This window comes from Eurypyga helias, unplaced genomic scaffold (assembly GCF_000690775.1).
Source record: "Eurypyga helias isolate BGI_N326 unplaced genomic scaffold, ASM69077v1 Scaffold48111, whole genome shotgun sequence".
In the NCBI taxonomy this organism is placed as follows: domain Eukaryota; kingdom Metazoa; phylum Chordata; class Aves; order Eurypygiformes; family Eurypygidae; genus Eurypyga; species Eurypyga helias.
In genome coordinates this window covers 21,187-45,074 of record NW_010233695.1, presented here as the reverse complement: position 1 = coordinate 45,074, position 23,888 = coordinate 21,187, and the positions used below count along the sequence as shown (strand labels likewise).

Genomic DNA, 23,888 nt, shown 5'->3' with positions numbered 1-23,888 from the left:
GTTTTACCAGTTCTCTTTGTGTAGCCATTCTTATATACCCTGGTTTTGTCTCCAGATCATCAAAGTGTGTGCATGTTGTTATGAATAATTCAGCAGAGATACAGACTTATAACATTATCTGCTTATAAATCATGCATACCAGAATATTAATCACGCCCACACCCAGGGCAGAGGAACAAGTTTAATCACCTTTTATCTGGTTGGTGTCTGTCACCAGCAGATTACTCAGAAATGTGTGGTGGGTAACCTGTGCTGCAGCAGTGGAGCGTGGTTGCTTCTCCAAGGTGTGCGCTATTGCTCACAAAGATTACATAAATCCTGTGGCCATACTGGCCCCTCTGCTTAAAGCCGTTTCACAAGAGTACATGCAAGAGGCATTCACCTAATGGGATGGTATACAATGAAAGCTCAGAAAATCAGGCGAGGTTACATGACTGTAACTTTCAAGTCAGCAAGTTTTTCATGGATCCCTCAGCCACAACAGAAGATGAAAACACATTAGTCTATGGGCAAATGGCAATATCAGTTTTGCCACTGAGAGAAATTGATGAGTGTGTCACTGCAAGATCTAATATATTTCGAGACATGGTAGGTTTATATGCCAAGTAGCCAAACTTTTCTAATTATTTTAATTTCTTTTTCTAAAGGCTCATACCTAATTCCCTCTTCTGCAATTGAACCAACTAGTTGTGCAAATCTGGGAAGCCTTTGCCAAGGTAAGAAGCCCAGGTCATTTTCAGAGTTTCATCTTTGTTTCATCTCTATTGTCCATGACTTTTCATTCCATTTCTTTTTTCTTATTGTTTCTAAAAGGGTGAACTGTAATATAAAATAGCAAATAAAAGAATTCCTTAGTGTCATCCAGTGTGTGGGTGTCCAGTACGTACAATACGTGGAAAAAATGTGATCACTCCCTTGATAATACATTTTCCAAGTAGCCTCCATCGTATCAAAACTGAATTAATTGACTGCATTCATTTTTTTCTCCATTTCTTCCTCCTGCACATTTTGACAGTAAAGTATTAACCAGGATAAGAAGTGGGTATATTTGTAAATAAAAAATGAGCAGATGTAAATAAAGGAACTGACTTTTCCCACCCACACCCCCCCTCCAGTAAGCTATTTTGAGGCTATATACTTTGATATTAGCAGGTAAAAATTTAACATCAAACTGAAAAATCCAGAAGCTGTTTGTTAATGAAATACTTGTTACAGAACTTAGGAATATTTTAATACTGTAAAAATAACCACATACAAGAATTCATAAGGTCTCTTGAAAGGTCAGCTCAATTGAACGCAAGGAATAGGTGAACCCTAAAGATTTCCATGCCATGTGAATCATTGGACTTGCAAGGGCAGTTAATTCCTTCTGCTCTGCTTAGAGGCTGAAGTTCTATAAAAATGCTCGACATGAACATCAGCTCATTTCCGTAATACCTTCCTGAACACAGACCTGCTGATGAGGTGGCATCCTATGCTGAACTTTAAGCACAGCAGCAGCTGCACCAAAAGTACTGTCTAGCTCTGTAACCTTTTTCAGGCTGAATGGTGGAGGATAGAGACAAGAGAGAATAAAATATAAAAGGGGAGGGGGAACTCTCAGAACTTTTTTTTTCCTGACAAAACCTGACATTTACAAGTAAATCAGATTTAGCTTAAAAATAAAATTAAAAAAAATATGCAGTCATCTTGGGAAGGCAGTAAAAGATCTATGTCAGTCTTCAGTGTACTTTTTCAAGATTTTCCTGAGGTAAATTTGGTTCTGAGTCCTGGACCATATTGTACTGGTCTCCACAGGAAAACTGAAATGCCAGTTATGTCAGTAATTAGATTTCAAACAGCAATTTTCAGGTCTCATATTCACAAAGCACAATATGTTCTATATATTACTACTCAAATACCTTAGGTAAATGGGACAGCAACAATTATTCAATATTAGTCTTTTCATTTGTAAAGGGAAAAGGGTAATACAGCCACCATATAAAGATCCTTGTGTATTGTCTTGGAAGAACTCTGGGAGTTTTCCTTTATCCAAATAGAGACATGGTGTAAAAGAAGAGAGACTACCTTTCATTTGATCAGCTAGTATGGCTGCAGAAATGGACACACTTTCAGCGAAACAAGGCTGTGTTCCTAAAAGCCTCATCCTTTTTTTCCAGCTTTATTAACTTGTCTAGTAGAAGATATTGCCTCTAATAAAAGATGCTACCTTTCAGTCTTGCCTCTCTTAATTTCTTAGACCATCAAATCTTCAATAAACACTACTTTCACAAAGGTAATATTCTTTCCTTCTCTGAAAAGTGTTTGGTAAAGTGTTAATGGTGTTCTGTGTTTGTCACTTTGGAAGTGGCAGATCAGATTTACACTGTTCCTCCTCATTACCATTATTGTCATAATAATGAAAAAAAAAAAAAGTCTGTATATTTCTGACAGCACTGCAGACTTATTTTAAACTGAGAGGCCAGTTTGGATTCTCTTTTTATTTGCTTGATGTGTGTTGTGCAATAGTACCAGCAACAAAGTTTGTGGATGCCAGATTATGTCAACTACAGTCTGATGAAAGAGCCATTTTCTCCATTATGCTTAGCAAAGATTTTCATTCACTGAAAAATGCCTTCTTTAACAGTGTTGGCTGGAAGATGCAATCAGTAAGAAGCCTTAAAACTTGTCTTTCAGACAGTACAACCCTGATGTCACATGGAAGAGCCTTGTACTATAGGGTATCACTTTATATATTCACTTTCCCAGTTAGAACCTGTTTGATGCAGTCTCCAACTCTTCTTTCTCTTTCCCGAAGTTTCTTGTTTCACTGAAACCTGAACATGAAACTGCGCCCTAAGATGAGACCTCAATTTATGACTTTCAGACTCAAAAGGTTAGCTAGAAAAACTTCACAAAAAATCAAGGTGTAATTTCTTGACTAAAATATAATTGCTTAACTTTTCCAGGTTGTTTCTTGGTCAAAATCTGCACAAGATGTGTAACACTGTGGGATTATACTGCACAAACCTTCCTATTTTTTGAAATAGTTTTGAGGAAAAAAAGAGATCTGTCAATGAGTGGATTTGCATTCCCTGGGAGTTAGAAGATAAAATTAAATTATTTTCCAAACTGTTCTTTGAAAATTCAGTGGCATGATCTTTGAATTCCTCTAGCACATGTATACTTTCCCAGTCCTTGGGGGGAGGGGGGAGCGGAGGGGGAAATGTGAAGTTTTGGCCTCTCACTCTGAATTTGAAAAGTGTTCTAGCTGGTTCTCCCAGGAAACATTTGCCAGGATTCTGTGGGGTGACTCCTTTTAGTGTCAGTGGGAACAATACAGCTGAGATCCTACATGAAGCTTTCAAAATATATATCCCACTCAAATTATTCCAAGTCTGATTTCAATTCTCTTCATTGTATGGAGTTCACTGGAGTTAATTGGATCCTTACATGGGCATTCTAGTTTCACAATTGTTCATCATCAATGCCTGAGTAGGGACAATTATTCTATTCACAAGCAATATTCTAAGTGCATGCATCTTAGAACTTATAAGATCTATTTTCTGGTCTTTGCACAGCTGTTTGGATCTGAAGCTCTCATAAGAGGATTTTGAGTTTTGAAAGCAGTACAGGACTGATCTTGCAACCCTTACACTGGCAAAACTCCCACTGAAGTCAGTGAAAGTGAAGATTGCAGGATTGGGACCTCAGTTCATGTCCATTCATCACTTTGTGCAAAAAGAATAACGTGTTTATTTAACATTTATGGCATTGTATGTAGAGGGTTTCATTTTACATTGTCATGCGTTGCTCCCATTTTGTCTTACCTCATTAACATGCATATTTCATTCAAGTTCACCTCTTTCTCATCTTTATTACCAGCTACTGTAAATGCTACTACTCCTACACCACCCACTGTCACCACTAACATGCCCGATACTAATAGAAACGATAAGCCAAACAATGGTAAGAAATCCTGTGTTACATTTTTCCTTGTACTGTGTCTAGAGCAAATTTATTGTATTTTACGGTGTGTTTTTCATACTATCATAATGTCAAGGGTCATGTCTCAGTTCTGGTCTCTTTTACACTGAAATACATCAGGAGTAACTTCACTGGACAAAATCAAAATGTTGTAAATGAGAACAGAACCAAATTTGGTGTTTATTTGTACCATGTTTGCCTGGCTCTTGTAGAAGAGGGACTAACTTTGTGTCAGCTGTGGTATTTGCCCATGCAAAGAGCGAGAGAAGAGAGAGGGATTTTTTAAAAGGGTCTTAAAAGAACCGTGCTATTGATATGATTTAAGGCTGCAGATCATGAGGCATTGTGTAGCTCCCGCTTGTGCAGCCAGGGTGGTAGTATGCTGGGGTTGTCTGTTCTTCACTGGATGGGCACAGGAGCCAAGTGGAATCGTTCCTATGGAGCAAAGCCACTTCCACTGAGTCAACAGGAATCTTTCCACTGACTTCAAGAACAGCTGGATCAGACTTTACTAGGGAAAATGTTGACAGTATCAGATATCATTTACTTTTCATTTAGAAAAATTAAGGGAAAAAATAAGTTAGTAAATGAGCCTATTATTAGCACAGGAAAATAGCAGGGATTTCTTTTGAGGTTTTCTGAAATTCTATGATATCACTGTCTCCTACAGACTGAGCATTATTTTGTGAGGTGTTGATAAAATATTTATTAGTTTTTTTTAAGTTAGTTGTTAAACGTCATTAACAACACACAGATATATTTATGCAATTTTCCTCTGAGGCTGAAAGATATTTTTTGCAAAGATTCATTTTTTCAGTGTGCTCCACATACGTAAGTTAGAATCTGGGTTTTTCTGTGGTTTTTGTTTTGTTCTGGTTTTTTTCCAAGTGCATCAGTTCTTACTGATTTAAAATTCTTGGAGTATTTTTTCTCTTGGCAGATCCTTTCTTGTACATTGGCAGTCAGGCAGTACAGTAGACAGTGTGAAAGAATTTATCTGAATTCAGCCTATTTGGACTTATAAAGCTGTGGAAGAAGAAAATATTGCAAATTTCTTCCAAATTGTGTTTTTTTCTTTCTGTAGAGCGACTCATTCTATGTTCACCATGAGCAGCTAACTCTGATTTTGTAACTACAGAAGCAACTGCCTTATTAATGTTAGCATAAATGAAAACTGGACAATTAAGTCCTTTCTTTGGCTTTGAAACTCACAGGAGAAAGTAGAAAACCAAGCCAAATTCATTTACAGTAGAAGCAAATTAAACTTTCACCCAGCTAACTGGTGTCATTTTCCACTGTCGGTAAGTTCATTTTTAGACCAAGAGCAGAAAGCCAAGAGCAGACAGTTAAGTTGCATTATTTTCTTTAATTCATTAACTATGTGGCTTACTACACACAGACCTGCAGGAATTCAGACTTCCTGCTACGGGTATCTTCAGAATGAAGAGAAATTCACCTGAATCCTCCCATTCACGACCACAGAGGCAGCAAGAGTCTAAGATAGAAGGGGTCAAAAACATAGGAATTATCTCAACCCCAATTATTTGGCCAGTGAAAAAAAGGCCTCTCCATTTCAGTAAAAACTCAGCAGATGAGAACCCAGAGAGAAAAAAGACGTACAGCTTGTTTCTTCCAACTATGTCCACATCAGCTGCTTCTGAGGAGACAGGCAACGATACCTTGGCTGCTTTTACAGAAAAAATCAACCTAGAGAATACTGTGATGAATCAGTTAACAAATGAAAATATTTTGAATGATTCTAGAAGTTCATTTCATGGCACTTCTGATGCAGCAGATGCTGTTACAGAGCCTTCTGTGAATGCAACGGTTCCTCTTCTTCAAAGCAGAACTCCTAATGCGAAGCTAGCATGGACTTTGGCAGATGGTCTGGATCGTTCTGACTCTGAGTCAGCGTTCCCCTTTCCCGTTAGCAGCAGCAGCACTGCTTACGAACACAAAAAAGAAACTGTGTGGATTTCGTCCTCCAACACTGGCACAGCTGATTTCATGCATATAAGCAACATCTTAGACCCTGCAAGTTGGTGGAGTGAGACTGTATTTCATCATCATATTACCTCTGACATTCAAGAAGACAGACATCATTCTCTTTCTAGCTTATCTCTATCACCTACAAGGGAGAAATCATCATTCCAAAAAAGTAGACTAGATTTGCTAGACCTCACACCTGAAAATTTTTACCTGAGAACAGTGGAAGGCAATGTGGATAGGAAAACTTTTTCTATGATAGCAGCAAACAGTGAATTTCAGTTTAGAAGATCTGTGCACATTAAGGAACATCACTCAGGGGGCATTACAAACTTAACCTCTGTGGAGACAACAAGTTTTTTTCAAAACATGGAAAAAACATACACAAAGCTTATGCCTGACATGCAACTGACAAATTCAGTCCTAGGACACAGCAGAGAACTACTAACATTTTCAGCACTTCTGGCAGGAACAGGCTGGACAAGCTCAGCATTTAAGCATGTTGTGACAACCCAGTCTGTTTATGAACAGTCGTTGAGTGACATATATTTGGAAAGTGACAACATATTTATATCTAATGGCAATTACTGGTCTCATTATTTAAAACATTCAGTATATTCTCAAAAGCCAAGTGAGACCCTCAGAAATGGAGTACTGGAGAACAGTTTAGATGCATTTCGTGATAATAATAAAAATGAAGAGTCAGCTTTTTCCATATTAGAGCCAGAGAATATGAATAGAGTTGGAAACTCCCGGGACTCAGTTTACTTACTTTTTCCAACAAAATATGTAGATAGTTCCCCTTCTTTAAGAGCAAGTTTCTGGACTGTTTCTTATCATTTCAAAGAAGTATCCCAAATGTTTTCTGGGGAGCCATCAGGAAATTGGTGGCTCTCATTTAAGAAACTGCTTTCTTCCCCAACAGAGAGATTGCCATCCATTAGTTCACCTGCTAAGTTTAACAGTATCTCTGAACAAACATCTCCTAGTAGATTATTAGGTCACAGGGCTGAAGAAATTAACTTCTCTAGTCATGCATCAGTTTTGGAAACACAAATCTTTAGTTCATCAATTCCACGACTTTCAGAGAGATTTTCAGAAAGTAATGTCAAGACAATATCACAATTGTCAAAAACGAATTATGAAAACTTAACTGTGTCTCCCAACAGTGAATTTTATTTTGATTTTCTTTTCCCTTCTCTGGAATCACCTTTGAGTCAACCCTCTGTACAGGTACAGGTAAGTCCCATTGATAAGGTACTTGAAAACTCCACAGAAAAATTAATGATATTTGATAGGTTGAATATGCAAATGGGAACTGACATAGCAAGTGATCAAACCAACGTGACCTTCCTAAACAATAGACAGCAGCTTGTTTCTGTCCTTCCAACGCATTCAGGAACTCAGCCTTCATGTTCAAGGGATAGCCAAGCTGCTTTCTTGATTGATACACCAGTTAAGAGTTTGGTAAACACTACTAGAACACAGGGATTACCGCAGTCAGAAAGCCTTTCAGCAAATGATGCTGTAGCAAATACTAATGATAAATCAAGAAGTAAAGTTCAAATAGATGCAGGTATTTTTTTAAAAAACATCAATTTGATTAATTTAATGAGTTCTGACTTCCTTCCAATGACGTCTTTAGAATTAAGACTCCTTCATTCAGACTCAAAGTTCAGAGTCAGTGTACCTCCTAATAGCTACTCCACACCTCCACTCCCACAGAGTTTTCAGAACCATCTTGACACAATTTCTCCAAGCCTGATCCCTCAGTGGGGTGCAGCAGAGCTAAGCTTGCCAACAACAGTAACACCAAGAAGTCATCTACCTGTTTTAGGACAAAACTCTGTTGAAAATCAAGGGGACAGTCTGAGATACCCTCCATGGTCAGTAGAACAAGAAGTCATTGGTAATAATAGAGACATATGGAATTCTGCTGTTCTGACATCATCAAACATATTGAGGTTTTCTGAATGGGATTCAGAAGAGGAACTGCATGGATCCTTTAGCAAACACAGAGAAGGAATGTATTCTCTGAATATTGTTAGTACTCACGCCTTGGATGTTGAAAATGCTGATTACGGACGTTTTGCAAACCTCTCTTCTGTTTTGGAGTCATTAAGAACTGCAAGAATGAATAATGCAATACCTTTGCCATCTTCAGACAGAGGAGTTATTATTCAGCACAAAGAGACCATCTTGAAGGGCACTCTGACAACACCTGCAGCAGCAATCCATCATTCTTTCATGCAGTCCCAAATGCCAGTTTCTTCTGTAATGTACCATCAGTCATCAGCTTCGGCACACGTTCATTCTTTGGCCAATTTACCGTCTGGGACAAACCAAAATACCACCCCTCACCCACCACTGAATCATCTTAGTAACTCTCCTGCAGTCTTTTTATCTTGTTTATGTTACTCCTTCACTGAGCTGGGCTGCCTGTGTCGACCTGAGGTCAACTACAGTATGTCAAGCCGTTAAGTTAGATGTAGAAAAAATCAAATTATCTTATCTATTAGATATTCATTTTGTAGACTGAACATAGAAGTAGCTGGCTTTCAACTTTTAGATATAGATCCATTTAGCCTATGAAGAGATATTGGAATAATAATTTAATTACGGTAGAGGGGAATTTGTAAAATCTTAGTGATAGTAAATGTCATTAACATGGTTTCTAATTTTTGTGTAGTTCTCTAAGACAACTCTCATGAGACTGTGAGACCTATATATTGGGTTGCTAGGTATCTTATACATTTTTATGGCATTTTATTTTTCGAGATTGTATGAATGTTTTTCCCTCACAGTAATCATATGGTTTTGAAGATTTAACTTACAAAAAGCAAAGCTTTTCCCAAAGAAACTTTTGGATAATTTGCCTAACAGGATTAAAAAAGAACAATCCTGGTATTTCATTGATTATTATATTTTTCTAGCTGGTGGTGGGTGTGGGGAGAATTATTTTTCCAGGTTCTTTTTCCTCTTTTTTCAAGTTATCTTTGGCTACTTTTAATAAATTTTCTGCCCAGAAAAATATTTTTTTTATTCCCTATTTTGAGGTGGGATTTCCACTGTTTAATTTGGAGAGTGAGAAATCATTTTTAGTTTTAGTTATCTTCCACTGCAGTCTCCTGAGAGTGTTTAAAAATGTAGATTAGCTCTTTGTTCTTGTTCTTTTTTTGCCTCATTAAAACATGCTTTGGGTCACCACCTGGTGGAGATCTTGAAGCTGTTGACTAGTTTGTAGTTACTTTGTTTTATTTTAAAAATACTTTGCATATTCCTATATTAAGGTGATTTTTCCATATACATAATCATATAAATAATGTTATAATTATATATATGATTAGAGATGAATGTATGAGAATTTATATAATGCATGCTTCATGTTTATGTGTTTCAGTATAACACATATAAACGGTACATTATGTGTATAAAATTGAATGTATGTATACGCCGAGATATATATACATATAAATGAGATCCAAGTCTTTCCAATATTTTCAGCTTGCCCAAAGTCCAATTTTCTACCTCCGGTGACTTTTTTTTTTCCCCTTTTTTGTTTGAAACTATCACAGTTATAACAATAACAAACTAAAATCATTTTCAGAGTAAACTGCACACCTAATTTGTGTGTCTGCTGAGTTAAAGTAGGAAAAAAAAGGACAGTAAATCAAAAAGCAAGGAAGTTCATTCTACTTGTATATAAAATTTAATCATAGCTTACCAAATAAGGTAACTGGTAAACCATCTTCCTGCAAGAAATTGGTACTTTAGTCATTGGAATTTTCATACTAATCTCAATGATCATATGATTAATTCCATAATGAAAAGAAATACAATACTTAAGCCAGCTCATGAATAGGATAGTAACCAATATGCCCAATTACATTGCAAAACACTGACTTCACCTTTTTTCCCTGATACTTTTATTTCAAGCTCTTGTAAAATGATTATCTACGAACCTGTAAAATTAGGACATTTGCTCCACATGTACATAACTAGAATAAAAGGTCTTTTATTTAGACTCTGAAAGATAGTGAAGTTCCTTCACAATCAAGAGACAGGAAGAAACTTCTTAATAATTGTAGTCATGTCTTGTTCTGTCCTATGTAGTGTAAGATTTTCATAAGATAAATACATGTATTGGGGATCAAGACCCGCAAGTTCATTTGATAACAGCCCTGAGCCGAGCAATGCCCATGTGTCCATACGTGCAAGTGAATGGACCCAGAAGCTCTTCAACCTCCCCCACATCCTGGGAAATTTTATCCAGCTAGAGTATACATAATTTTTAGCAGCTTAATGAAAAAAATGTGACTTGTGAAAAGTACAGGCTTTTAACATAGAGCATAACTATGAGGTGATTGAATGTTATTTGTTGGATGTGAAATCTTGTAAAACTACATACCAACTCATGAGCTTAAAGAGAATTTCTATTTACCCCGTGCCATTTTAAAACGATTTTACTGAATATAAAATTGCTCCAAGCCAAATGTTGTGGATTTTGTGACTGAAAGATGGTTTGTTCAGCTGCCTGTTTTGTAGAGCTAATGTGGGTTCTTCTACTATCTGGCCATCGCCAGGCCTAGAGAGCAAAGACCGCACTGTGAAAACAAGAGCTGGATATCCCTTCTCCCACCTAATTCTGTCCTCAGTTTTCTTGTTACTTTCAATTATCTGCTCTCACAAAATTTTAAGTGTAATCTGCAGGGGTTGAATTCTGGATTACATCAATATGACTGAGAGCAGAATTTATCCATGTCACAGACCTAAGTAGTTATGATTATTTTAAAAATTCATGACACTTTCATGATCTTGCTTTTACACACCACATTAAAGGCATATGCAAAATACTATTTATACGTGCATCGTTAGTTTCTATATCCCATTTCAAGTGTCTCTAAAAATGTGGAGGGAGAAGGGATTCTTGTCTTATTTGACAGAACTAGTGAGAATGGGCCCAAGCCTGCAAGGCTTGTTCACTCCAAACTTGTATAATGCCAAGAAGAGTTTGAGGTGTCCTTGTATCTGGGGTTCAGTCCAGTATTTATACTCATCATGAAACTAAAGTCTTATTGTTAAAAAAAGTAAATTTGCTCAGTTTCTAACATTATAATGCTGTTTTTAATGGACAGGTGGGCTATTCTACAGGATATCTATAACTGTCTTTAGTTCCAACACCAACTCAGTGTCGAAAGTACATGATGTGGTTGCAGAATGGGTAAGTTAAGTTTTCTTTCCTGTGTGATTACATATATGAATCTGGCTTATTAATTTTATCAATCTGAAAAGGAAAAAAAAGAAGAGACAATACTAAATAAATCCTTAAATGAGAAAGTTCTTCAGAGAACACATACTATTATTGACTTGCAGTGAACTCAGGTCCAGCTGTGGCTATTAGACACTATGGATAAAATTTTCAAATGCCTCCAGTGTGCCAGCCAGCTTCTTAAGAAATGTAGATACTAGCTGAGATTTTGGAAAGTATGGAGAACCAAGAATTGTCCACTAAAAAAGATAGATGTTTCTATATTGCTATCACACAACAGCACTATACGGAGCAAAATTTTTCTCCCCATATACTAATATTAAAGTTACATTGTGATTGAAATAATAAAAAATCAGGCAGTGTTCATTTCTGTGAGTTCATGCACTTTTTTTTTTTCATACACAGCAGTCATCTACAAACCAGAAATGCAGCCATCCACACCTAGCAAGGTTGTTCTCTTAGCAACAGTAGCCAGGTGAAGTGCATAGGTGCCTGAGGCAAAGGATCTAGAAAGGTGTCACTTGGCCCTAGCAGTGTATGCAAAAGTGTCTCCCATGGGGAAAACTGAGCACCAATTGCCCACTCAGAATAAATAGTACAAAGATCTGAAAAAAAAATAATCATAAAGTTGTAGACTTTTAAGTGAAAATTATACCTGTAGGTTTGTCAGCAAATCTTTTCTAATCAAAACGTTTCTGAGAATTTAAGAAGAGGAAGAGAGGGAGAAAGTGAGAAGTTTGGCATCCTGTGCACTCACCTATTCACTGTCATGACCTTACAGAAATTTTCTCCTGCCAGTAGAAAAGCCCACATCTCTCACTACTAGTTGTACATCTAATATATCACTCACCTCACTGAAATGGGAGAGTGTCCTCTTTGCTTTGAAAAACTGAAGGCGATTTCTCAAAGGCGAGAAGGATGAAATTCTGTCTTAAGCAACAAAGAACCCCATTAACATCTCACCATTCATGTGATCAATGTCTTCCTGTTTTTCAGCTAAACCGTACTTTCCAGAATTGGAATTACACTGTGTATGTGGTCAATATCAGGTAAATGAAGGGGGAAGATGTTTATGCTATGTTCTTTTTGAGGATTAGCCCAACCTAATTAATGTTTATTTCTTTCATAGTATCCACCCTGGCTCTGTAAAAGAGGGAGTAAGAGAAAAAAGGAGTATTAAAAGGTAACATTTTTAGAGACTTTTTCTTGATAGAGGCAACATCTGCTATTACAAGTGGCTTTACAAGAGTCTTTATTGTCTATTATTGGATTAATTGTCTATTATTGGACATATGCTGTGGGTTTGTAAATATATGGCTGCTGACAAATTGAGTGTGCTGGATGTGCTCAGAAACTAAATACTGGTTATCGTGTTTGTTTTGGTTTAAACCTACTGAGCTTGAAATCTTAACAGATAATTTTTTTTTTTCAGAGCTCAGGTTTCATCTGTCACAAAACTGAATAGACGTATCATATATATGCAGTATGGCACACCCAGCTTTCTTTAGCAACAAGCTTGGGTACACTGGTATCTGTCCACTGTCACTGAATTTATTCTCTTCAACCAGAGCTTTTTGGGTTAACAGACAACTTACTAGATGCAAAACACTGAAAAAAATCATGCTAGAATTGAAAGCCAAACTTTTAGTGTGAGTTAAACTATTTACCATATGCTCTCATTTCCTGACTTCTGCTGGGCTCAGAAACACTGGAGTTGGGGCAGCCTCAAAGGCAGCCAAAGAAAGTTAAGATGTGTCACACCCCCTGAAAATTGGGCCTCAGGGGATTTCTTTGAAAGCAGAAGACTGATTTCTGAGGGATATAGGGAAGGGACTATCTCTGGACCAAATTAAGGAGAGGAAACCAAAATGTAATTAGTTTTGTGAGGAACAAGTATGTATGGGACGTACCTGTTTGCAGTGTAGTAAGAGTCCTGTAGGAAAGGACTTTAATTGCTGACTCAAGAACTGCTGTGGTAACAGCTGGGCTTTTTAATTTCAGAGATAGCCCAGTGTTCCTATCAGGAAGTAGTTACTGATGCTTCCAGTTTTCTACAGATCTTACCTAGACGTGAAAAGATTTGTAAAAGGTACTATCTCCTTCCCACACACCCACAGCAGAAAGACAGCTTTTATTGGCAAAACCATCTAACTGGTATAGTGTAAACCCAGTCTCTGAATGGGCTATTTTACTGATTGACTTACATTTACAGTAGGGTGTAGGGATGTGGGCAGGATTTTTTTTTCTTTTTCACACTTTTAAATGATATGGTTGTGCCAGCAAAACCTTTTAAGCGGAGACCATGCCTCAGATCTTACCAACAATCCAAGACTGCTGAGGAATGCAAAACTTTCGCCATCCTTACTCCTGCATCCTACAAGACACCAAAGTAACATCCTGGGGCATAAAAACTGACCAGGTTACAAGTTGGAAGTTTTTAATCTCTTATGAAAGTAATGCTAATTTCTCACTACTCAGGTGATCCACTGAAAATGTTGTGGCTGATTTCTTGTATGTAACTTGGTCACAGTGCATTTTCATACAGTTTCTATTAATTACATATTCCTATAATGTGAATAGTTGCCCAAAGATTTTATTATTTCTCAGTTTTGAATTGTCAAGAATGAATCTTCAGTTTTTAGACATTCCACAATTTCCCTTAGAGTTTAAGTAATACATATTCCATTTATCTTCATGTTCATTTGGGCAGAATTTCAATCCACAGTTAAAATTTAAGACCTGAACTGTAAGTATCATGGCCTTAACTTTATCTTTTACAGAAGTGAACACATTAGTGTTACTCTAGCTCAGCAGACCTTATGTCTCTATTCTGAATTTTCTACAAGATCATAGCCTTTGTACTTCTAAGGCACTATTGTAATTCTTTAAATTCCTCTTTGAGAGGTTTTCTCTCTCTTTGCAAGATTTCATGTTCTTATAATTCAAATCGCATCTTTTTTCCTTACCTTTTGCATTAGTATTTTATACAATCATTTAAAAAAAAAAAATCCACCAAATAAAAAATTCCCCACCACCTTTCCCATGCATTTTGCTTTTCTTCAACCCTTATTTACCACACTGCTACCTTATCAAGCAACTTCTATTATCAGTCTCCCCACCTAGTCTTCTTGCAAGTGAAAGAGGAAGAATCATTAGAAAGAGAATGATTCAGAGAAGAAATAGAAGCTGGAAGTGGGAGGTAGGAGACTTGCTTTATTTGGCATGTTAAAAATAGGTGTTTTCCAAATAAATACTTTAAACTGTACTGCATTCTGGACAAGAACAAAACAAAACAAAAATATGGAAGTGGATTGTTATTCTTTCATTGCTGCATTCTATGAGCTGCAGAAATCCAAAGTACACTGTGCTTATTGTGCATTTATGTACATGGTGATGAGAGAGAGAGTGCCAAGTCCAAAAGTGCATATTATCAGCACCATTAATACTGTGAAATCTCTCGGTGACAGCAGTATATCAGGCTAAGACTTTGGTAGATTATTAACTATTTCAATGGACAGAATTTTATCACAGCTATACTTGACTTTGTGATTAATTTTTTCCTATGATCATTCTGTTTCCATCTCTAAATGAGAAGGCAGCTGTTCAAATTAAAGTAGACAGGAGCTCAGAATGAACTATGGACATTTATTCTTTGCTGTTTTCAACACTGTAGCATTGTCATAACTTTCTGTGACTGCTGCTGCTTCTTTTCTCAGAAGGGTCCACTGATCTTGTAAGCTGACTAATACAGGGCTGCCTCAGTAGGGGAATTGGTCTTTATTGAACAGCTCAGGTCCTCTGCTTCTCCTTTTCTCCTTTCTTCTTTTTTTTTTTTTGCAAGCAGTTTTGAGAATTCAGGCTCCAATTAATTTATAACCTTTCCTCCATTTAACATACGAATAAGATTATGCTTCCATTACTTGATTGTCATAATTTTGGACTATTTCCTGTGTTCAGTTGCTTCTACTATGTGAAACAACATTAATGTTAGTACTGTTAAACAACTCATCCAAATGAAAAACCACAGTGGTAGCAATCTGTTTAAAGACCACTAAGCTTAAACAGAAATGCCTTCTTTTAGGAATGAAAACAGAGAGGAAAGCAGGAAATCAGAGCTGCCCATGCCTAGTCCTGCTTTTTTGAAGTCCGTGGGAGTTTTGCCACCAGTGCCAGTGAGGCAGATTCAGGCTTCTGCATGCTGTGTTCCTGGGTGCTGTGTTGTTTAGTGGAAAGTTTAATGCACTTGGATAAAACTTAAGCTAATTAGATTGTGTAATAGTTTTAACAGGAGTTAGCAACATCAGAGAAGCATAATTTTGCTTTTATAGTCCTAAGTGTCTTTACCAAGTGAAGTGTTGGGATTTTCCATTCTTTGTAGATTGCTTCAAATTATTAATTATGAAATAATAATGCTGTTCTTGTTATAAAGGAATACAGCTGTGATACCTATTTTAAAAATTTTCCAAATTTCTATTGGTGAGATTTTAGGAATAACTTGGACCTGGCCCACCTCTACTGCCCCAACTTCAACTTCAGTATTACAGAAGACAGTAAGAGACAGTCCTTTCACCGGTGCTGAGCTGCGTTTTAAAATGCCACATAATGTGTACATTATGTGTAATATTTCTGCTTGAAAAACTGACCAACATAGATCCAAGCAGAAATCTGCAGGTTTCTCCACAGTGCCCTGCTGGCATCTTGTGTCCATGACCTGTAAGGAAAGTCTTCATCACAGATGGTGGAATTTGGGAATTCCTCCCCAGAACTGAAGGATGATCTCTTCTTAGTCCTGCTTAAGCTGCCTGCTCTTGATCTAGCTTCCAGTGACTTCCTTTGTCTTTCCACTGACTTTAACTTGATTTAGTCTAGGCCTGACATCGTCAGGTGCCATTTTTAGGAAAGTAATATATTGGGGAATAAGAGTTTTCTTTATTGTTCTGGAATATAGTTCAAGCGTAACCAAAAACTCATTTCAGTGAAGACCAGCTGTTGAAATGTGAGGGATTCCAGCCCTTTCTGTTTTCCCTTTTTCTACATTTTCTAATAACAAATAATCTTCATACCAAATTATCACATATTGTAAGTGCTTTCTGTTGCAAAGCCCTAGTTGTTTGTATTCCCACACCAGATCTGCAAGGCCTGGGGACACAAGGATAGGCACAGAGGCATGGCTGTGCAGCACTTGCAGCACCGTTCTGGTACAATGGCCTTTAAAAGGAAGGCTTAGGATGTTTTTTATTTTTAATAGTTCATAAAGTAGCTGCAATTTTTAGTTTGTGTCCTGAAGTCTCAAATTTTATATTTTTTCTATATCATCACCTTCTGCTGAGAAAGGAACCTCTTAATCCTTGGCATTACTTTGAATGTGTCTATTATGCCCAGTCCTATTTTTGTCATCTCTGTGCTGAACATTTTAATGGTATCACAGTCAAAACACCTCAAGTAAAATATTATCCACAACTCAGAAGCTTTTGTGGAATTCTTTTAATTTCCCTCTACTTTCATTTTTTTCTGTCTCATTCTGTGTGTTTTCTAACATTTTGTGTGCTGTTTGTATTACATCTTCACTGAGAGACTTACACAATAGTCAGGTCTTTTTTTGTGCAGTTAATGTGCAGATGTTAGTAGTGTTTACAGGTTTCTATGTAGCCTTACCTGTGCTGCCCATCTTGAGTTATAGCTACCCATCATTGTTTATTGTCAAAGCCAGCATAACAGCAAGATAGGTAAATGCTGACATCTTAAAACTTTTTTTACATAGGCCAGGGTAGCTGTAATGACATTCCCCGTGACTTTTAGTGGAAATCTAGATTCCTTGAGTTCTTAGGTAATAATTTAAAAGTTATTCTTTATATACTTTAAATCAAGTAAAATTAACAACAAAGGAAACTAATAGTGATTTGTTAAACAGCTTGAGAACCACAATCATTCAGTATTAGTTCAGCCTGTGTAGTACAACTGAAACAAGAGGAGAAATATGTATTGCTAATTATCAACCACATATCTTCAGGTATGAGACAGTCTGTACTGCACGGTTCACATGGTTTGTTAATCCTTCCTTCAGGCTCCTTGCATTGCGTAGCAGTGAGACCACAGCCCTTGTGTAGGCACACTGTCCTGGAATAGCTCTGAGTCACGCTGCCGGAGAAGAAAGCCGGCTTTGTGGTACGCTCTGTGGCAGCGCAGGCACCCCCTCTGCCTCCTGTGCTTCTGATGAGGATGCAGCTTCATAAACTCCTCTCTCTGAGCCAGTTTAGCTCAATGGACCAGGACAAAGTGGGATAGACGCTGGTCTTCCCTTGCTTTCCTGCTTGCTCCAGCTGTCACCTTTCCAGTCAGAGAGTAGAGAGGCATAAATAATTATCCCCATTGTGTTTACCTACACTGCAGTCTATTTTTTTATATTGACAGCAGTAGTACTAGCAGTACAGGTTACTGTAGGTGATGTGTAATTTGTAATTGATTATTGTTGGCGAGAATCTATCTGCTTTTGTATGGCACACAATAAAAGATGTAAGGTTGGGTGTAGCAAATCCAGTGACACCAGCAGAGCATGGATGGCAGTGTTGCCATTTATTTGAGTGTAGCCCTACCGTTCCTCAAATTGAGAATTTTGTTCTACACCATTAAAATGTTTTCTTTCTGGGATCTGAGTGTGACAAAAGTGGAAGGAAGCTTTCAGCTTTATATTGCATCATCTGTCAAGTTAAAATGTATTTATTTACTTTGGGAAGCTAGCATAAGTCGTTCTGAAAAGTTTAGACATACTGTTTTCACCATAATATGGAACAGGCTCTTATTATGCTGTATACATGACTTGTGCTCTAAGAGTTTCTCGGAAAACAGAGTGGTTTAATAGATTATTTTTATTAGTGCTTCATAATCAGTACTCTTCTCTGTAATTGCTCAAGAAAACTGTAACCAGTTCTACCTCATGTATCATTATCTCTTCTGTCCTGTTACCATTATCCCTCCGCACAGTTATAGGTACTAAATACCATTTTGGCTAGCTGGGAGTCCTGCAATAGGCAGCAGAGTAGTATCAGTGACTGTTCACTTATAACTTCTGTTTTGCAGCCAAAGTGCTGAGGTAGGGAGTGGCATCACTATATTAAGTTTTCCTCTTCTGAAGTAAAGGGAATAGATGAGTGAAGCCAGAATCTTTCAGGAAAGATGGGTAAGTGCCAGGAGACTCTGGGGCTGAAGTACTGGAGGGCTGAAGGAATTGGCAATCCCATAGGCAATTTCCATGCTAAAAATACATGCCATAATAAACTTGTGCCTTGCAATATATCCGAGGTATACAGCAAAAGCCTTTTAATGCACATCCACTGTACTGAGGCAATTGCCATATATTAAAGACTTCCAGAGAACAAAGGAATATTAGGAGGAACTTGTTATCTCTGGGAACAGGACAGGAGCAACTTGGCTAGGGATAGCTGGAATTTCTCTGCTAAAATAAATCCACTGGGGAAAAAAAAGCCAATCCAGCAGGTAGTCACATTTTTATCTTCTTCTCCAGCAAGATGTTAACAGTAAAACAGTGGATATGGCAAGAAAAACGAAAAGCGTACTAGTGTTCAGCAAAAAAAAAGACAATAAATCCATAAAACCCCATCACAGACCAGGGTCCATGTATATTTATTTACTTATTTCATTACATCTGCAACAGTGAAATGGGTGGAGTATTTAGTTCACATTCATGATTTCTTTATGAAGTTTGGGCTTTTTTTTTTTTTTTTTTGCTAGACTGAGAGCTTGTTTTCTAATGACAGCTCTTTTATTGCTATCGCACTAATGAGACTGCTTCAGAATTGTTGGTTGGAGTTACTCAGTTATTCAGAATGATGTCTGACAGTAAGAGGGTTAAATGTGCCATCTAAGAGCAACACTAAGCCGTGGTTTTATACTGTACCAGGCTAGGCACCTCTGGAAAGTGCAGTTCTGAGCTGTCATCACAGGGATGTCTTTCTGGAAGATCTTTGGAAATGAAGCCCTGGTCTGTCTAGGAAGGGGTACCTGAAAACCCTACTAGGCCTCTCCCATACAGCACCCCTACAACTTGTTTCTCCTACTCTTCTTCAGGTAGACCCCAAGACCCTTTACATCGCTGCTGCTTTCTTGCACTGGGGGGCCGCCCGTGAAATGAGCTCTGTTCAGTGAGTGCCCTGCTCACTCTATGTGTGCTGGCAGTGCTGCCACTTCCCAGCCTGCCAGGAGCTGCTCACACATCACGAAAGTCTGTCTGTATTCAGGCTGCTGGGTATCCAAGGGCAAGGCTGGGATGAAGACAGCCCAAAGCAGGCTTGCTTTTTCCCTTTTTCCACATTTTGGCTCCCATGGAGATCCAATGTTCCATGCTTCAGTGGCATCACCTCCTACTAGCCAGAGCCAAGCAATGCTCTTGGGTACCAACATATGCTCTTCTCCAACATGTGTTTTCTGTGTCCCAGGAGGAAATCTTTGAGCCTTCCGCTCTGGGCTTCTTTCCTGTGTCCTGCTAGAACTGCTTTTCTGTTCATTATTTCCCATCCAGAAAAGCTGTGTTTTTGGACAAGGGTGGGGACTGTTTTATTTCTCTCACAGGAAAAAGACTTGGGCACTTTGAACTACTTCTTATGCCCAAGAAAGTAGCAGCGGGCTACAGTACAAAACAGCTATTACTGTTAAAATTTGAATTACTCATCTGAGCAACTAGATTTTCTAATTAGGACTAAAAGTTTCAGAAATGTGTTGGGTTGTTTTTCCTGCCATCAAAATTTAGATGTTTAAATGTTAGGCATCTGTTCTTTGTTAATCTTCTCATCTTCCTCTGTAGTCGGTGGAGAGGTAGACCCTCTGGAGAATGACTTCTCCCATCCTGACAAGTTTTGTAAGGTGGGATGAATCAGCTCTTAAGTCCCTTTAGAAGACCCCCCATTTAGAACTCACAACTTAATGCTTTCTTATTTTCATATCTTTTAAAATAATCTAAATCTTCTGAAAACATTTCTTAGCTCTGTTGAGAAGATGCTTCTTTAATGGTAACTAGAGGATGAAATTTCCCAACTGCACTTTCTTGTCATGGCCCTATATATACAGAAATAATAAATTACAGATAATGAGCAACATTCTCTTGGTGACAGTGTTCCATACTCAGAAAACCAGAGTTGGTCAGGTATTTTTATTTCCATGCATTTGCCCTCTGCTGTTCTGACTCAAATACTTGAATAATTTTCCTTGCAGTTTTGGGGTTTTGGCTCTTCTGGTTTATAATTCCACCAACAACATCAATTTAGAAGAGGAAGACATCCGACAGAAGCTCATACATAATAATGGGACCATGGAAGAAGGATATCAGCTTCATACTGTGGATGTTGATCCAGTGGGTAAGTAATTTTGGCTTTGGTACAAAACAGATTGTGTTTGCTTGTCCATAAGTTAGTATCTTTATTGATAAAATAATCACACATTTCCAAATGGTATGACTGTTTCAGATTTTAAATTGTCCCTTTAAGCCTCCTTGTTATACTAATCTTCGAGAGCTGTGCTCAGGATATCTCTTTTAGCACACACACACAGAGTTTTACAGATTGCTTTAGTCAGTGTTTTGCTGTCGGGTTCAAAGAACTTGGCACAGTTCCTGACAGTTCCTCTGGTAGTTTGAGGATGAAGAAGTATGATTTACATCTAGGGCTATAACGAAACATTTTGGACCTCCAAGGCCCCTCATGCCCAGTCCTCAACCCTGCTGTTTGTGCACCTGCCAGCTGCTGCCCTTAATCTATCTCCCTTTAGCTCTCACCTTCTCCCATTCAACTTCTTCCAGTCAGAGACTGCCCTTCCCTTGGGAGGGAGGAGATAGGGGCTGGTGGAGTGTAAGTGGATGCCGCATGCAGGTTCGATCCTTTTCCTTGAGCAGCAGCAGTATATGTTGTCCCCTGTTGTGCACCCCTCCATCGCCACTACTCTATAGATCACATCCAAGCATTTCATTTGAAAACAGCTTTGTGATGTCGACTGGCTGATGATCTGAGGGCTAGAAATGGAAGATGATTAGAAAAAGAAATTTACCATTGACACTGATATATTTTTATTTTTACAGAAAAATGTTTAGCTGAAGAAAACCCTCCAAACTATTTTTGGCCAGATACCAGACCGACTGTGACCAACTTCACATTATGCCATGGGAGCTCAGTTCAGACTGCATCAAGAACCTGGTAGGTGTTCAAATATCTGAGAAGCCGAGAGCTTCAAATGCAACTTTGTGGTTATACAGATAAACTGCATCCTCCATAATGATTGCCATTGGCTGGTGTTCTATTTCCGGAACATGATTTCTATACTGTTAGACATTATGTGTGTTGCAATAAGAGTATGTACTTCATTGGTAAGAGAAAAAAGCTCATCTACCATTTCTGTAGAGCATATTGAGGTCCACAGTTAATAAATACATGTTCAGAGTGACTATAAAAACAGGACCTCTTTACAGAATGAAACTGCTTTCTTCAAGTCATGATATTTATGTTACTGAGACCAAAGTTTCACATTTGCTGCCATTCCAACACTACTATCTGACTTGTATAAGAAATTCTCAGCAAAATTCTATGAAGATGAGATGTATATTTGGTTTAAACCAGAACCTCTCATCTCATTATGGGAAGGTAAAAAAAATCTTCTGAAACTAGCATTTTGCCAGTAGATAGTCATAACTGAAAGTGGGGATTATCTTGTACTTAAAGATTTGAACTTGTCTTTTAACATTTAAGATAAATTTTCCCTAATGTAGGCTTTCTTTGTGAACATCCACAAAAGGTTTAGACACTGTATCTCTATTTCCCATTTGTAAAATGGGAATATTATTACTTCCTTTGATATATTACCAAAACAACATGACTTTGATCTCTTTTGAGTGCCTGGAACATGACTATGATGATGCAATATTAATTAATTTCTTGAGTATTGAGGATGATCACCATTAAATGCAATATAGCGGTCTTATCCGCCCATATTTCATCTGAAACATGTTTTGAGAAGACCAGATCTTTCACTTTTTGAAAACAATATGGCAACATGGGTATGAATCAGCTTTGAGGTTCTGTGCCAAACAGGAAAGCAACCAGCATTATACTTCACTAACTCACTTCCTCAGCCTCTTAATCTTGTGCAAGAACTTCTGTATTCTGATTCACCAACTTTTGTTGTAGAGTGAGTAGTGCAGAAATCAAATTGTTTTTATGTCAGAGCCTCGGAATTATTAAAAATTAAGGCCTCTGGCCTTTGCTGCCCCAGTGTTATCTTTATTGTTCATTTGTGGGCTACACAATACCATTGATTTTCCATGCACAGCACTTTCCAAAAAATAACCAAAACTTTGTTCTGCGCTGTGCTATGCTTTCCTTGACTCTGCCTCCACTAGCTTTTGACAATAGGGATCACAAGTGGGATGTGTTTTGAGAGAAGAGGAAGCTCTTCTAATGGTCATCTTCTAGTCCTGTGCACCCCACAGTACAAGGTTACCTGCTAGTGTGCTGTTACAATAAAGTTGATCCACTGAGGAATAATTTTATTCTATCCTGTGCTGAGTGAAAGGATAACTTCTTTCCATTCTCTGTCCTTTGTCATGCTATGATAACATGATTGTCTTTAAAAAAAACTGAGGAAAAAGTGTGTTTCATTTTGGAGCCATACCTGGGCATTTCGCTATGGTAAGGCTTTTTTAAAAAGCATTTTGAGTGAAAAAACCAAAATCTTTATAGCTACCCCTCACTTTGGGTGGCATAAGTTTGTATTTCCACATAGCTCCTGTGCGTGTTCCTCTGAGAGGGATTACGGCTTGTTATTGACTTCATCAAAGCATTTATATCAAAGAGAAATTATAGAAACAGCATCTAATTAGGCCATAATAGGGGCATAATTGTTTGTGTCAACATTTGGTTCTTGAAGTACAAGGCCAGAATTTCTACTGATGCAATTTATCAAATTAGTATAGAAATCAGCTGGGAATTTGTCTAGTAGAACTAGGGTTTCTCTTAGCACAGTCACTTAATTGGTTACATACTTCCACTGTCAAGCATATTTAATTTCACTAGGAGCCATGTTGCTAGGAAAATTATGAAGTGAGAAGACTGGACCACTGTGACAACCTACAAAAGAAATACAAAATATAATTTCATATGAATTTTGTCATTCTTCCTCTTTAGCTATTTGGGTCTGCAGAATTATACATCATACTGGGGCCAGCCTGATCTTAGAAATTGCACAGGTGGGTATATTGACATTGGTCTTTGGCTGAAGGAATAGTTTTGTAGACTTTGGTTACTGCTTACTATAAGGAAGTTGCATTAAGGAAGAATGTCTTTCTCCTTTATTCTAAGTTTTTAAATTAAAAAAAAAAAAAAATCAGTGCAAAGTAAATATTTAAACCCTGGGGAAGTGAACCAAGTTGAACTCAGCCCATCCATTAAAAGCTCTGGATACCAATTAATGAAATAAATCAAACTCTTCAGCTAATTTAAACAGTAATAGAGGCAGGTGGTAGCTTGCCTCAGTTTGGGATTCAGGTTCAGGCAAATTTTTAAATGTTTCCAATGCCTGTAGGTGCCAGTGTAAAGACTCCCACTCTCTTCACTGGGCTTATGATCAGTCAGATTTATTCTCAGTTTGCAAAATACCCCTTGATGTAATT

At 37.7% G+C, this 23,888-nt stretch overlaps 1 protein-coding gene across 1 annotated transcript in view; it reads left to right on the top strand.

Annotated features, from left to right (window-relative positions):
* Window positions 1-390: 390 nt before the first annotated feature.
* GPR126 (G protein-coupled receptor 126) overlaps window positions 391-23,888 on the top strand; it is a gene marked incomplete at its 3' end in the record, with an annotated part of 42,860 nt that continues 19,362 nt past the window's right edge. The window contains exons 1-9 of the mRNA XM_010161796.1: window positions 391-592; window positions 648-716; window positions 3,865-3,948; window positions 11,088-11,173; window positions 12,218-12,270; window positions 12,351-12,404; window positions 20,447-20,589; window positions 21,306-21,420; window positions 23,404-23,465. Of these exons, the coding sequence (XP_010160098.1) occupies window positions 391-592; window positions 648-716; window positions 3,865-3,948; window positions 11,088-11,173; window positions 12,218-12,270; window positions 12,351-12,404; window positions 20,447-20,589; window positions 21,306-21,420; window positions 23,404-23,465 (868 nt within the window). The remainder of the gene's footprint in view (window positions 593-647; window positions 717-3,864; window positions 3,949-11,087; window positions 11,174-12,217; window positions 12,271-12,350; window positions 12,405-20,446; window positions 20,590-21,305; window positions 21,421-23,403; window positions 23,466-23,888) is intronic.